General features: G+C 49.7%; 1 protein-coding gene across 1 annotated transcript in view; it reads left to right on the top strand.

Moving 5' to 3' along the window:
- LOC143926784 (vomeronasal type-2 receptor 26-like) overlaps nt 1–13,955 on the top strand; it is a 128,083-nt gene that overhangs the window by 101,466 nt on the left and 12,662 nt on the right. The window contains exon 7 of the mRNA XM_077450831.1: nt 7,434–7,557. Within this exon, the coding sequence (XP_077306957.1) occupies nt 7,434–7,557 (124 nt within the window). The remainder of the gene's footprint in view (nt 1–7,433; nt 7,558–13,955) is intronic.

The following is a 13,955-nucleotide window of genomic DNA, read 5'->3' as shown; positions in this document are numbered from 1 at the left end:
ATCACCACCCACGCCGAGCACCATCCATCCCTCCAGTCTCCACAACGCATGCATCACCACCCACGCCGAGCACCATCCATCACTCCAGTCTCCACAACGCACGCATCACCACCCACGCCGAGCACCATCCATCACTCCAGTCTCCACAATGCACGCATCACCACCCACACCGAGCACCATCCATCCCTCCAGTCTCCACAACGCCCGCATCACCATCCACACCGAGGACCATCCATCACTCCAGTCTCCACAACGCACGCATCCCCACCCACGCCGAGCACCATCCATCACTCCAGTCTCCACAACGCACGCATCACCACCCATGCCGAGCGCCATCCATCACTCCAGTCTCCACAACGCACGCATCCCCACCCACACCAAGCACCATCCATCACTCCAGTCTCCACAACGCCTGCATCACCATCCACACCGAGGACCATCCATCCCTCCAGTCTCCACAACGCACGCATCCCCACCCATGCCGAGCGCCATCCATCACTCCAGTCTGGGTCATGCTTGGCAGGTGCTACACCCACCAACCATGGCAGAGCGTATAAGACTTGCTACGGCTTATCAGCTGAGGAGGAGAGGAAACGTGTAGATCACTGCGCCAGCACACATCCCCCCACCCTTATCAGCTGGCAGCTGAAGAGGAGGAGAGCAAACATGAAGGGATCACCCACCTGCTTATCGACTGGCTATTATCTACTTCTCCATCCCTGCGGAGGCAGAGCCTAATGATTTGATCAGACTGTGATTGGGCAAGACCGGGCCAGGGGGAGTGGCAAGCTCGTTGACAGTGCACATGGACACGGACACCAACAACAGATCAGAGAGTGCAGCATGGCGGGTAAGTCGCAAATATTTAATGTGTCCTGCTGACTGTGCACTCATGTGCTGTTTATCTCCTTCTTGGCTGGGACAACCTAAGACCCCTTTCACACTGTGCTGCCATAAGGTGGCACCATTTTTAGCGCCACTTTACCATCGTTTTAGCAGCGCTATTCAGCCGCTAGCGGGCGGGTTTTAACCCCCTTCTATCGGCCAAAAAGAGGCTAAATCCGCTCCCAAAACGCCACCGGAGCGCCGTTTTGCCGACAGTATAACAGGGATCCCCAATTAATATCAATGGGGAGCAGCGGTGGAGGAGCGGTGAGTTCACCGTTCCTTCACCACTCCAAAGAAGCTGCTGTTAGGACTTTTTGTGATGTCCTGCCAGCGCACCGCTCCAGTATGAAAGTGTGAAAACCGGACTTTCATACTGGAGTGAATGGAGCTGTTTTTCTCAGGCGCTATTTTTAGCTTTGTAGCACCTGAAAAAAGCCTGCAGTGTGAAAGGGGTATTAAGCCCCCCACACACTATCAGATTTTCTGCTGATTTTTGACTTCAGATTTACCAAAACCATCTAGTGCAATGGCCTGCCTGATTGCATTCACATTGAAACCCCGAAGGTTTGACCTCATATTATATGTTTTTTGGTAAATCTGAAGGAAAAAATCAGCAGAAAATCTGATAGTGTGTATGGGACCTTAGGCTGACTAGTTGCCTATAATTGATTTGCATTGTGAAAATGGATGCCTATGGGTGCAAATGAGTTACATTTTGGAGAGCCCGCTGCCCGCCTCTTCACTATGTAACTCTCACCCCATCCACAGTCATCCTCATCCATTTTCACAATGCAACTCAATCATCTTCATCCGCACCCAGCATCTACTCTATTCCTCCAGTCTCCACAACGCACGCATCCCTACCCACACCGAGCACCATCCATCCCTCCAGTCCCCACAATGCACGCATCTCCACCCACACCGAGCACCATCCATCCCTCTAGTCTCCACAACGCACGCATCACCACCCATGCCGAGCACCATCCATCCCTCCAGTCTACACAACTCCCCCATCACCACCCACGCCGAGCACCATCCATCCCTCCAGTCTCCACAACGCCCGCATCCCCACCCACACCGAGCACCATCCATCCCACCAGTCTCTACAACGCACGCATCACCACACACGCCGAGCACCATCCATCACTCCAGTCTCCACAACGCACGCATCACCACCCACGCCGAGCACCATCCATCACTCCAGTCTCCACAATGCACGCATCACCACCCACACCGAGCACCATCCATCCCTCCAGTCTCCACAACTCCCGCATTACCACCCACGCCGAGCACCATCCATCACTCCAGTCTCCACAACGCCCGCGTCACCATCCACACCGAGGACCATCCATCCCTCCAGTCTCCACAACGCACGCATCCCCACCCATGCCGAGCGCCATCCATCACTCCAGTCTCCACAATGCACGCATCTCCACCCACACCGAGCACCATCCATCCCTCTAGTCTCCACAACGCACGCATCACCACCCACGCCGAGCACCATCCATCCCTCCAGTCTCCACAACGCCCGCATCCCCACCCACACCGAGCACCATCCATCCCACCAGTCTCTACAACGCACGCATCACCACACACGCCGAGCACCATCCATCACTCCAGTCTCCACAACGCACGCATCACCACCCACGCCGAGCACCATCCATCCCTCCAGTCTCCACAACGCACGCATCACCACCCACGCCGAGCACCATCCATCACTCCAGTCTCCACAACGCACGCATCACCACCCACGCCGAGCACCATCCATCACTCCAGTCTCCACAATGCACGCATCACCACCCACACCGAGCACCATCCATCCCTCCAGTCTCCACAACGCCCGCATCACCATCCACACCGAGGACCATCCATCACTCCAGTCTCCACAACGCACGCATCCCCACCCACGCCGAGCACCATCCATCACTCCAGTCTCCACAACGCACGCATCACCACCCATGCCGAGCGCCATCCATCACTCCAGTCTCCACAACGCACGCATCCCCACCCACACCAAGCACCATCCATCACTCCAGTCTCCACAACGCCTGCATCACCATCCACACCGAGGACCATCCATCCCTCCAGTCTCCACAACGCACGCATCCCCACCCATGCCGAGCGCCATCCATCACTCCAGTCTCCACAACGCACGCATCCCCACCCACACCAAGCACCATCTACCCCTCCAGTCTCCACAACGGACGCATCCCAATCCCACGCTGAGCACCATCCATCCTAGCAGCGCTTTGAGGTGGGTATAACCCTTTCTCGGCCACTAGCAGGGAGGTAAAAGCACCCCACTAGCAGTTGAATAGCGCCACAAAATTTACGGTAAATTGCCGATAAAAATATTGCCACTTTACTGCTGACGCATTCACCGCCCCAGTGTAAAAGGGGCCTTACTGTTAAATACTGAAAGCACTGATGACTTTTAATCCACTTTTCATATATTAAGGTGTTAGCCCTTGTACACGCGGTCGGAGAATCTGTCGGAATGAGTCTTATCGGACCGTGTCGTCAGATAATCTGACTGTGTGTGGTATGCATCGGACTGATTCCGTCCGAATCTCCGTCCGACCCAATTTTCCAACATGTTGGAAATATTTCCCGACCAACTGGGCCGGACGGACCTAATCCGATCATGTGTAGAGCATTTTCATCGGACCAAGTGCCACGCATGCTCAGATCAAATTCCTACATCAAAGCTATTGGCTACTAGCCTGAATGTAGTCCCATCGTAACTAAATTACGTCATCACGTTCTGAAAGATCGAATTTTTCGCCAACTTGGCCCAACCGTGTGTATGCAACAGTTTTGGACAAGATCCGATGGACAAAATCCGACGGGCAAGATCCGACGGATTTGGTTGTGGAAATCTCCGACCGTGTGTACAGGGGCTAAGAGTGCTAAAATAAAAGTGGGTGCACCGAAGAACTCTGTGGGATGGTAAGTGGGCCAATTTAGTGGGACGACCAGTGGGAGGGCCCTGGAGAATGTTGGGGGTTGGCCCAGGCCTAAACCTGTGTAAACATTTCTGATGGCTGCCCTGGGTGCAGCTCAATGCATCTGCAACTTTTCTGGGTTAGCTGCACTTTGCCATAGACTTCTATCATATCCTGCAGGTGTGGGGCACTTTCTGAAAGTGTATCAAAACTCCTAATGAATATATATATGAGGGCTCCTGCGCTGTATATAGAAATTGGAAAATGAGGTTCTATCCTAATAGGTGCAGCAAACACTTTATGAATTGGCTCTCATTTAAATATAGATAAGTAAAAAATGGTGTTGCGCTCCTAAATAGAACTCAGCAATTACTAAATACTCAATCTGTATCTTAAAAAAGGTATCAAAAATATAATAATGTAAATAATAAAAACTAAAAAACACAGTGCAGACGTGCTTAATATATCTAAAATAATGATGTTAGGGCAAAAAATAAAAATATAACAAAGTGCATATGTGCATAGCATATCAAAATATTAAAACTTGAAGGTGATATACAAGTATTTAAATATTTACGGCAATAGTGCTGTGATAAAATGTATAATATCAAGTGATGAAGTGCATATAACAGAAAACTTCAAGACCCATTGGGCTTAATCAAGGTGAACCATAGATAGTCCAATTGTGAAAAATGTGGTGAAATATCACAACCAAGTAAACATAGTGTAGTTGTGTGTTCACAGTGCCAAGCCAACTCTCTCCGTTAGGTGATTTCCACGTGTTAGTGCTGGCCACACCAGGTAATTATCTTACTGCTGTAAGGTATACAGCGAAATAGCCTTTAATGGGGAACACTTGGATTCAGGAGATGGACAAGAGGAACTTCACACTTCTCTAACGTCACCGTCATCCATCAAATTCCTCCGTGGATAAAAAATAGGGGAGGACAGAGCGCACAGCAAACAGACCAACGAGCGTGTCACTCAGGTGTAGGCGTCACTTCCGGTATCCCGAGTGACACGCTCATTGGTCTGTTTGCTGTGCGCTCTGTCCTCCCCTATTTTTTATCCACGGAGGAATTTGATGGATGACGGTGACGTTAGAGAAATGTGAAGTTCCTCTTGTCCATCTCCTGAATCCAAGTGTTCCCCATTAAAGGCTATTTCGCTGTATACCTTACAGCAGTAAGGTAATTACCTGGTGTGGCCAGCACTAACACGTGGAAATCACCTAACGGAGAGAGTTGGCTTGGCACTGTGAACACACAACTACACTATGTTTACTTGGTTGTGATATTTCACCACATTTTTCACGATTGGACTATCTATGGTTCACCTTAAATAAGCCCAATGGGTCTTGAAGTTTTCTGTTATATGCACTTCATCACTTGATATTATGCATTTTATCACAGCACTATTGACGTAAATATTTAAATATTTAAATACTTGTATATCACCTTCAAGTTTTAATATTTTGATATGCTATGCACATATGCACTTTGTTATATTTGTATTTTTTTCCTAACATCATTATTTTAGATATATTAAGCACGTCTGCACTGTGTTTTTTAGTTTTTATTATTTACATTATTATATTTTTGATACCTTTTTTAAGATACAGATTGAGTATTTAGTAGCTGCTGAGTTCTATTTAGGAAAACAACACCATTTTTTACTTATCTGTATCAAACCTCCTGCATTCAGAAAGTGCAGCAAACCCACAGGATATAATAGAAGTCTATGGATAAGTGCAGCAAACCCACAGGCAAGCTGCAGGCACACTGCATTGCACCCACGGTGTGGATAAACTGCAGCACATCACTCGGTTTATTGCTTCACATTGACATGAAGATCTCTTCCTTCCTGCTGCTGGCACCACTCTGGAGACCACAAGCCGGGATAAGAGGTGGAGTGCAGTTGGTGTCACTCCGCATGGGGCAGGAGCCGGCACTACAGAGGAGACATCGGATTATGCGGCTCTTGGTCCTTACTACACCTCCAACTTTACAAAGAGTCACTCTGCACTGCACTCTGTGATGTTCTGGAATGGCGGATAAGCAAGCCCAGACCATCATCTACCAGTCACTTGTCTGTGATTAACAGGTTGCTGTCTAGGGTTGCCACCTGTTTGGGTTTTGAATCATGTGTCCGGGTTTCAGTCCGCCTGAAACCCGGACACAATATTTAAATAGAAATGTGGCTCAGAACTGGGCCTGATAGGAGGGTGAGGAGGCTCTATGCACGACACATTACTATTCTCTCCAAAGGTGTCCCAGGTCTGTTACAATCCTGTAGGGTGTGCTAAAAAAATGCTTTTGTTGTCCACCTCTTGGCTTGAAGAAAAAGTGGCAACCCTATTGCTGACCCCCCACCTGATTGGATATCAAACCTGAAGAATTCAACTTGAACCCATGGTAAAGGCAAAGCCAAACCTCATTTGTAACACTTTTGAAAAGCCTCATGAAATATGATGGATCTTTAAAATATAATAATAATAATGAAGCGGCCATAACCCGTTGCAGGGCGGCCTTGACTGAATGGGCTTACCGATTACCTTCTCCTGGCCTGCTCCTCACCGTCTAGGGGTTCCCAGGGTTGATACCCAATGACTTGTACACTGACACAGATAAAGCCCTTTCAAAGGTTTTATTTTGCAGTAGAACTTTCACAAAACACAGTCTCTTAGGGAACAGAGAGCATGGGGTGAAGAACTCAGGTACCTTGAACTGCAGGTTTAACAAAGTCTCTATTTCCAACCAGAGAGTAGCCACTCGCAGCTGGGTACTTCAAGGCTGAACAGATCTCTAGCCAGAGGTCATGGCAGTCAGCATGTTGACTCAAAACCTAAACAATCAACTGAAGATGAACAGGAACCTTTTTCCAACTTTACCTGCAACGTTTCCTGCTTCCTTTATGGTACTGGAAAAGTGTGGACTCATCAATGTCCTTCCCAACTGTGTAACCAGGCACTTCTCAGGATGCCACTTGCCGGCCCTCCTCTGAAGAGTCCTCCCCCGGTCACTTGCACGAGCTGTGGTGCCCCACCAAGCCGAGAGCACACCCGGACACTTTGAATCCTCCCTCAGTTACTGCGCCTCGGACCAGCAGGTTCCGAGACTCGGGAACAGACGGATCCCTACCCAGACAAGACGGGTCTATCAGGGGCCACTGACAGGAACATGCTGTGGGATGTCAAACACCCCATGACCAGGACCCCTCACGGGGCTACCCCGGTCCTGGAACCAGAACAGACCACACGGATCTCACAAACAATTCCGGAACCTCGAACACGTTACCCACACCTGCTTAAGTACCCCCTACCAGACTCCTCAGCGGGCCCGGCTCTCCCACTGATTGACTCCGAGAGGGCCGATACCAAAACATCCAACCAGACCTGGTTCTAGCCTGTCATGTGCACCTCACCGTCCACATGACCAGGCAGAACACCAATCATGGCCTGGCCAGACTGGTGTTAAGGCTTCCCTACACAATTAACCCTCAGTAATGTAAGGTCCTGAGCAAAAACTAAATTTACAATGCGTGTGATCCCAAATGTCATCCGCTACAATAATAATAATAATAATAATATCTGATTTTCAGGTCACAGTATCTCGATGTTCGGATCCCTGTATTCCCGGCACCAGAAAAAAGTTTGGATCTTCAATTCATAAATGTTGCTATGAGTGTGTCTCATGTCCAGTAGGAGAGATCTCCAACATTTCTGGTAAGGTTTGTATTTGTCTTTATGAAGTACTGTACATCTCTGTCATCCCCGTGTTTTATCCTTTTATAGACCCATTCCGGCACTCCTCTCCTACATGGAAAAATCATCAAATTACTCAAAACTCCCAAACATTTTATATGGGTTTGTTTTTTAGTAGAGACCTTAGGGAATAAAATGGCAGTCATTGGATCTTTTTATGTCACACGGTATTTGCGCAGCAATTTTTCAAACACTTTTTAGGTCTCATGAATAATAAAAAAAAAAGCAAATTATCCCAATTTTTTTGTATAATGTGAAAGATGATGGAATGGCGCCAAAGTTCGGTGCTTAAAAATCTCCATAGGCAAAGTTTTCATAGTTTTTTTTACAGATTCCCCATTTAGAGTTAAAGAGGAGATCTGGTGCTAGAATTATTGCTCTCGCTCTGACGTTTGCGGTGATACCTCACATGTGTGGTTGAATGTCGTCTACATATGGGGGTGCCACTTACGTATGCGTTTGCTTCTGTGTGTGAGCACGTGGGGACAGGGGGGCACTTTGAATTTAGTTTTTTTATTGTTTATTTTATTTTTATATTTTGACACTTTCCCTTTATTTATTTTTTTGATCACTTTTATTCCTATTAGAAGGAATGTAAACATTGTTTGTAATAGGAATAGGGCATGCCAGTAGGGTTGTCACCTCTCCGGAATGAATTACATTATTCAGACAGCATACTTGCCAGTGAGGTGTCCCCGGTGTCACCCAAGTGTCTTCCCCTCATCTCTGTCCCCATTCCAGTGACCACACACTCTGCTCTATTTACTTTTGCTGGTTTCTGTCCCTCTCACTGACATTCAGAGTTTACACCTCAAGGCTTTAAGTGGCCAAAACCAGCAGGTACCCCCTCAGGACAGACCACCAGCAGCTAAAGGACCCCTCTTCTCCCTGTCTGTGTGTCTCATTGATGACAGGACCGTCCAGCTTCACAGGAGCCCAATAGAAGGAACAGCGGGTTCAGCCGATCGCTCACTGCTTGTAACACATGGGAGCTCCTCACAGCCCACAGAACGGGACAGCAGGAGACACTTATGGAGTCCACCACTGTTGCCTCGCTGTACACCCCACTGTCCACCTGACTACTGCCCCCTGTCCATCCAGCTGCCCAACCCCCAGTTCACCCCACTGCCCCCCTCAAGTTTACCCCGCTGCCCCTCTATCCAGCCCCCTACCCCTCTGTCCACCCCGCTGCCTCCTGTCCAACCCAATGCTCCCCTGTGCACCCCGATGCCTCCCTGTCCGTCCCTCTGCCCCTTTGTCCATTCTGCTGCCCCCTGTCCCTCCCTCTGCCTCCCTGTCCACCGCACTGCCCCCTTGTCCATTCTGCTGCCCCATCCACTCCTCTGTCCCTTTGTCTATTCTGCTGCCCCCTGTCCCTCCCTCTGCCTCCCTGTCCACCCCTCTGCCCATTTGTCCATTCTGCTGCCTCCTGTCCCTCCTGCTACCTCCCTGTCCACCCCACTGCCCCCTTGTCCCTTCCGCTGCCTACCTGTCCATCCCTCTGCCCCTTGTCCATTCTGCTGCCCCCTGTCCATCCCGCTGGCTCCATGTTCATCTCGCTGCCCCCTGTCCATCCCGCTACCTCCATTTCCATCCCGCTGCCCCCTTATCCATTCTGCTGCCCCCATGTCCACCCCTCTGCCCCCTTGTCCATTCTGCTGCTCCCCCTTTGCCCCTTGTTCATTCTGCTTCTCCCTGTCCATCCCGCTGCCTACCTGTCCACCCCTCTGCCCCTTGACCATTCTGCTGCCCTCCTGTCCACACTGCTGCCTCCCTGTCCACACCTCTGCCCTCTTGTCCATTCTGCTGCCCCCTTGTCCATCCTGCTACCTCCCTGTCAACCCCTCTGCCCCTTTGTCCATTCTGCTGCCCCCCTGTTCATCCTGCTACCTCCCTGTCTACCCCTCTGCCCCTTGTACATTCTGCTGCCCCTCTGTCCCTCCCATTGCCCCTTTGTCCATTTGGCTGGCCCCCTGTTCATTCTGCTGCCCCCTTGTTCATTTTGCTGCCCCCTGTCCATTCTGCTGCTCATTGTCATCTGCATGTGTAGGATCGCTGTCTCCTATGGCAACGGTCTTATAACAGTTTCTAACACAAGTTGTAACAAGCTTCTGTACTTCCCCTACAACCTCCTCTTGTAGATCTTCACTCAACTGAGCTCCCAGTCTTTCACTAGACTTGCTAATCCACTGCCACTGGATCTCCTGAGCTCTTCCAACCTTCTCACTCAGTATCTTCCTCAATCGTCACCCCCGTGTCCCAGCTGGGTCCCTAGCTTGGCACTCACAGACTAGGGATGAGCTTCGTGTTCGAGTCGAACGTATGTTCGACTCGAACATCGGCTGTTCACCCGTTCGGCGAATACCGAACTTTATGGGCCATTTGCACCAAATTCATGTGGCGCTCATGGCCCACAATGCACTGCATCATCGCAGTGGATTGCTGGCTCATGATTGGCCAAGCATGCACTGTGACCCCGCATGCTTGGTCACTGACAGCGCCGGCAGTGAGGAGAGCCATGATTGGCCAGCGCGGCGGCCTTGTGTAGTGTGTTGGCGTCTGTAGGAGTTAGTGGGTGTTCTGTGTACCTTCACAGTATACACGTTCATTATTGGCTGATTTTGCGTTCTTGCTCTTCTGTAGTGGTTGTTGTCTGCGTGCCCTGACCGCAGTATACACCGTTATATCCACCTATATAGCTAGCTATCTTGCTTTTTTTAAATAGAGCTTGCAGTCAGTTGTAGGAGATTGTGCGTGCTGTCTGCGTGCCCTGACCGCAGAATACACTGTTATATCCACCTATAGGGATGAGCCGAACACCTCCCCGGTTCGGTTCGCACCAGAACTTTCAAACGGACCCCAAATTCGTACGAACATTAGAACCCCATTGAAGTCTATGGGACTCGAACGTTCGAAATTAAAAGTGCTAATTTTAACGGCTAATATGCAAGATACTGTCCTAAAAAGGGTTTGGGGACCTGGCTCCTGCCCCAGGGGACATGGGTCAAAGCAAAAAAAGTTTTAAAAACTGCCATTTTGGCGGGAGCACTGATTTTAATGACGATTAAAGTGAAAAAAAAAGTGACATATTCCTTTAAATATCGTGCCTGGGGGGTGTCTATAGTATGCCTGTGAAGTGCCACGTGTTTCCCATGTTTAGAAAAGTCCCTGCACAAAATGACATTTAACGGAAATAACGTCATTTAAAACTGCTTGCGGTTTTAATGTTATATCTGGTTCCTGCAATATGGTTGAAAATCATTCAGAAAAAATGGCATGGGTAGCCCTCCCTGCCCATTACCAGCCCCTTTGGGTCTTGTACGGATATTAAGGGGAACCCCCGTACCCATATTAAAAAAAGGAAATACGTGTGGCCCCCAGGCCCTATATACTCAGAACAGCAGTATACAAGCGGTACAAACAAGACAGGGAATGTGTAGATTTGTTGTGTTAAGTAGAATCTGTAATTTTCAACTGGTACACTTTTAAAGTGTAGCTCCAGACAAAAAAACTATTTTTAAGCTTTTTGGAAAACATAGGGAAGGGTTATCACCCCTGTATAATTTGTTTTGCCGTCCGTCTTTTTTTCATCTCACTTGCTGTTGTCTCCTTCCGTTTGCAAGTAGGAGATGTTTGTAAGTTGGATGTTTGAAAGTAGGGGCCTGCCCTATATGCTCTGCAGAAATGGCGGAACAAGGTGTTGGTTTTGCCACAACATTGTAAGCCCTCAAAGTGACTCTTGGTGGGCGCTGGAGCGCCCTGCTGTGAACGATTATATCAAGAATTGTAATTACATGCCATTGTTGAACAGTGGTAGAAAAATTGACCTTTGGTGTTTGTGGTGCTGGTGCCACAACACTATAAGTCCTCACAGTTACTCCGGGTGGGCACAGGAATGGGCCCTCCTGTGAAATATTATATCAAGAATTGTAATTACATGTCCCTGTTAAACAGGGGCTGAAAAATTGGGCTGCTGGCACTGGTGCTGGTGCCACCACACTGCAACCTCTCCCATATACTCTAGTTGTAGTGCAGGAATGAGCCCTGCTGCAAAGCATTGCATCAAAAATTTTAATTAAACACCCCTGTTAAACAGGGGCAGAAAAATTGGGCCTTAGGCACTGGTGCTGGTGCCACGACACTGCAACCTCTCCCATATACTCTAGTTTTAGTGCAGGAATTAGCCCTGCTGCAAAGCATTGCATCAAAAATTGTAATTAAACGCCCCTGTTAAACAGGGGCAATAAAATTGGGCCTTAGGCACTGGTGCTGGTGCCACGACACTGCAACCTCTCCCATATACTCTAGTTTTAGTGCAGGAATTAGCCCTGCTGCAAATCATTGAATCAAAAATTGTAATTAAACGCCCCTGTTAAACAGGTGCAGAAAAATTGGGCTGATGGCATCACCCAGAACCAAAAATGTTTTTCCAACATATCAGCGGAGGAGGAAGAGGATAGGCAATCAACATAAAAGGACAGTCACTCAGCATCAGCATAGGCAGTCCTGAAGGGATGTGATATTTAAAAAAAAATGATTCAGTTACATCAGCTTCAGGTGCTTGGTAGCTGTGGGTGATCCAGGACTGATTTATCTTGGTGAAGGTCAGTCGATCAACTGATTCGGTGGACAGGCGCACCCTGTGATCGGTAACAAAGCCACCAGCAGCACTGAAGGTGCGTTCCAAAAGAACGCTGGATGCAGGACAGGCCAGTAGCTCAATTGCATACTGTGCAAGCTCTGGCCAGTGACCCATCCTCAAGACCCAGAAAGCCAGAGCATTTTCGGTGGGAAAGGTGTCCAAGTCTGACCTTGCCCCTAGGTGTTCCTGCACCATGTAAATTAGACGGTGGCGATGGTTGCTGGAACCGATCATACCTTGGGGCTGCGGACTAAAAAATTGTCTGAAAGCATCGGTCAGACGGCCACCTTCTCCACCGCTCCTTCTGACCGATGCCTCAGCAACACATTGTCCAGGACCAGGAGTTTGTAACCTCCCAGTCTCTGGGAACGCATTGCACAGACCTTTCTACAAGGCCTCCCGGAGATGTCTCATCCTCTGCTCCCTCTGCGACGGCAAGATAAGGTCGGCAACCTTACCGTTGTACCGTGGATCAAGGAGAGTGGCCAGCCAGTAATGGTCCCTCTCCTTGATCCGAAGAATACAAGGATCCTTCCGCAGGCTTTGCAGGATCAGGGAGGCCATGCAGCGTAGGTTAGCTGAGGCATTTGGTCCGGAGTCCTCTGGGTCACTAAGGACAACATGATCCGCAGCTACCTCCTCCCAGCCGCGTACAAGTCCACGGGTTTCTTGGGACTGTAAATCATCCCTACAAGACTGCTGCTGCTGCTGCTGATGTTGAGTGCCAGCCTCCACCTCCATGCTAACACAATCATCCTCCTCCTCCTCCCCTCATCCTCTTCCTGTGTGAAGGGTGGCACAGCAGGAACACTGTCTGGATAAAGTGGGCCTTGAGAGGCAAGGAAGTCCTCCTCTTCCTGCCTCTGTTCTGCCTCAAGTGCCCTGTCCATTATTCCACGCAGCGTATGCTCCAAGAGGTGGACAAGAGGTACAGTGTCAATGATGCATGCACTGTCACTGCTCACCATCCTTGTGGCCTCCTCAAATGGTGACAGGACAGTGCATGCATCCCTGATCATGCCCCACTGGCGTGGTGAGAAAAAACCGAGCTCCCCTGACCCTGTCCTGGTGCCGTAGTCGCACAGGTACTCATTGATGGCCCTCTGCTGCGTGTGCAGCCACTGCAGCATGGCCAACGTTGAGTTCCACCTGGTGGGCATGTCGCATATAAGGCGGTTCTTGGGCAAGTTCAACTCCTTTTGGAGCTCAGCCAGCCGAGCACAGGCATTAAATGATCAGCAGAAATGCACACAGACTTTCCTGGCCTGCTTCAGGACATCCTGTAAGCCCGGGTACCTGCCCAAGAACCACTGAACCACCAGGTTAAGGACGTGAGCTACACAGGGCACATGGGTCAGTTGTCCCTGTCGGAGAGCAGAGAGGAGGTTGGTGCCATTGTCGCAAACCACCATTCCTGGCTTAAGCTGGCGTGGCGTCAACCTTCTCTCGGCCTGCCCCTGCAGAGCTGACAAAACATCCGCCCCAGTGTGGCTCCTGTCCCCCAAACAAACCAGCGCAAGCATGGCATGGCATCGTTTTGCCTGCATACTTGCATAGCCCCTGGAACACCTACGGAGCACCGCTGGTTCTGAGGACAGAGCACTGGAAGAGGCCATGGAGGAAGAAGAAGAGGAGGGGGTGGAGGAGAGAGGTATGTCACAACCAATAGTAGCATTTTGGAGGCGTGGTGGCGGAACAACCTCCAACACTACTGCAC

This window comes from Lithobates pipiens, unplaced genomic scaffold (genome assembly GCF_037356315.1).
Source record: "Lithobates pipiens isolate NorthernLeopardFrog02 unplaced genomic scaffold, aLitPip1_a1.2 Scaffold_23, whole genome shotgun sequence".
Lineage (NCBI taxonomy): Eukaryota > Metazoa > Chordata > Amphibia > Anura > Ranidae > Lithobates > Lithobates pipiens.
The sequence above is the reverse complement of the archived record's forward strand: the minus strand, read 5'-3'. Positions and strand labels throughout refer to the sequence as shown.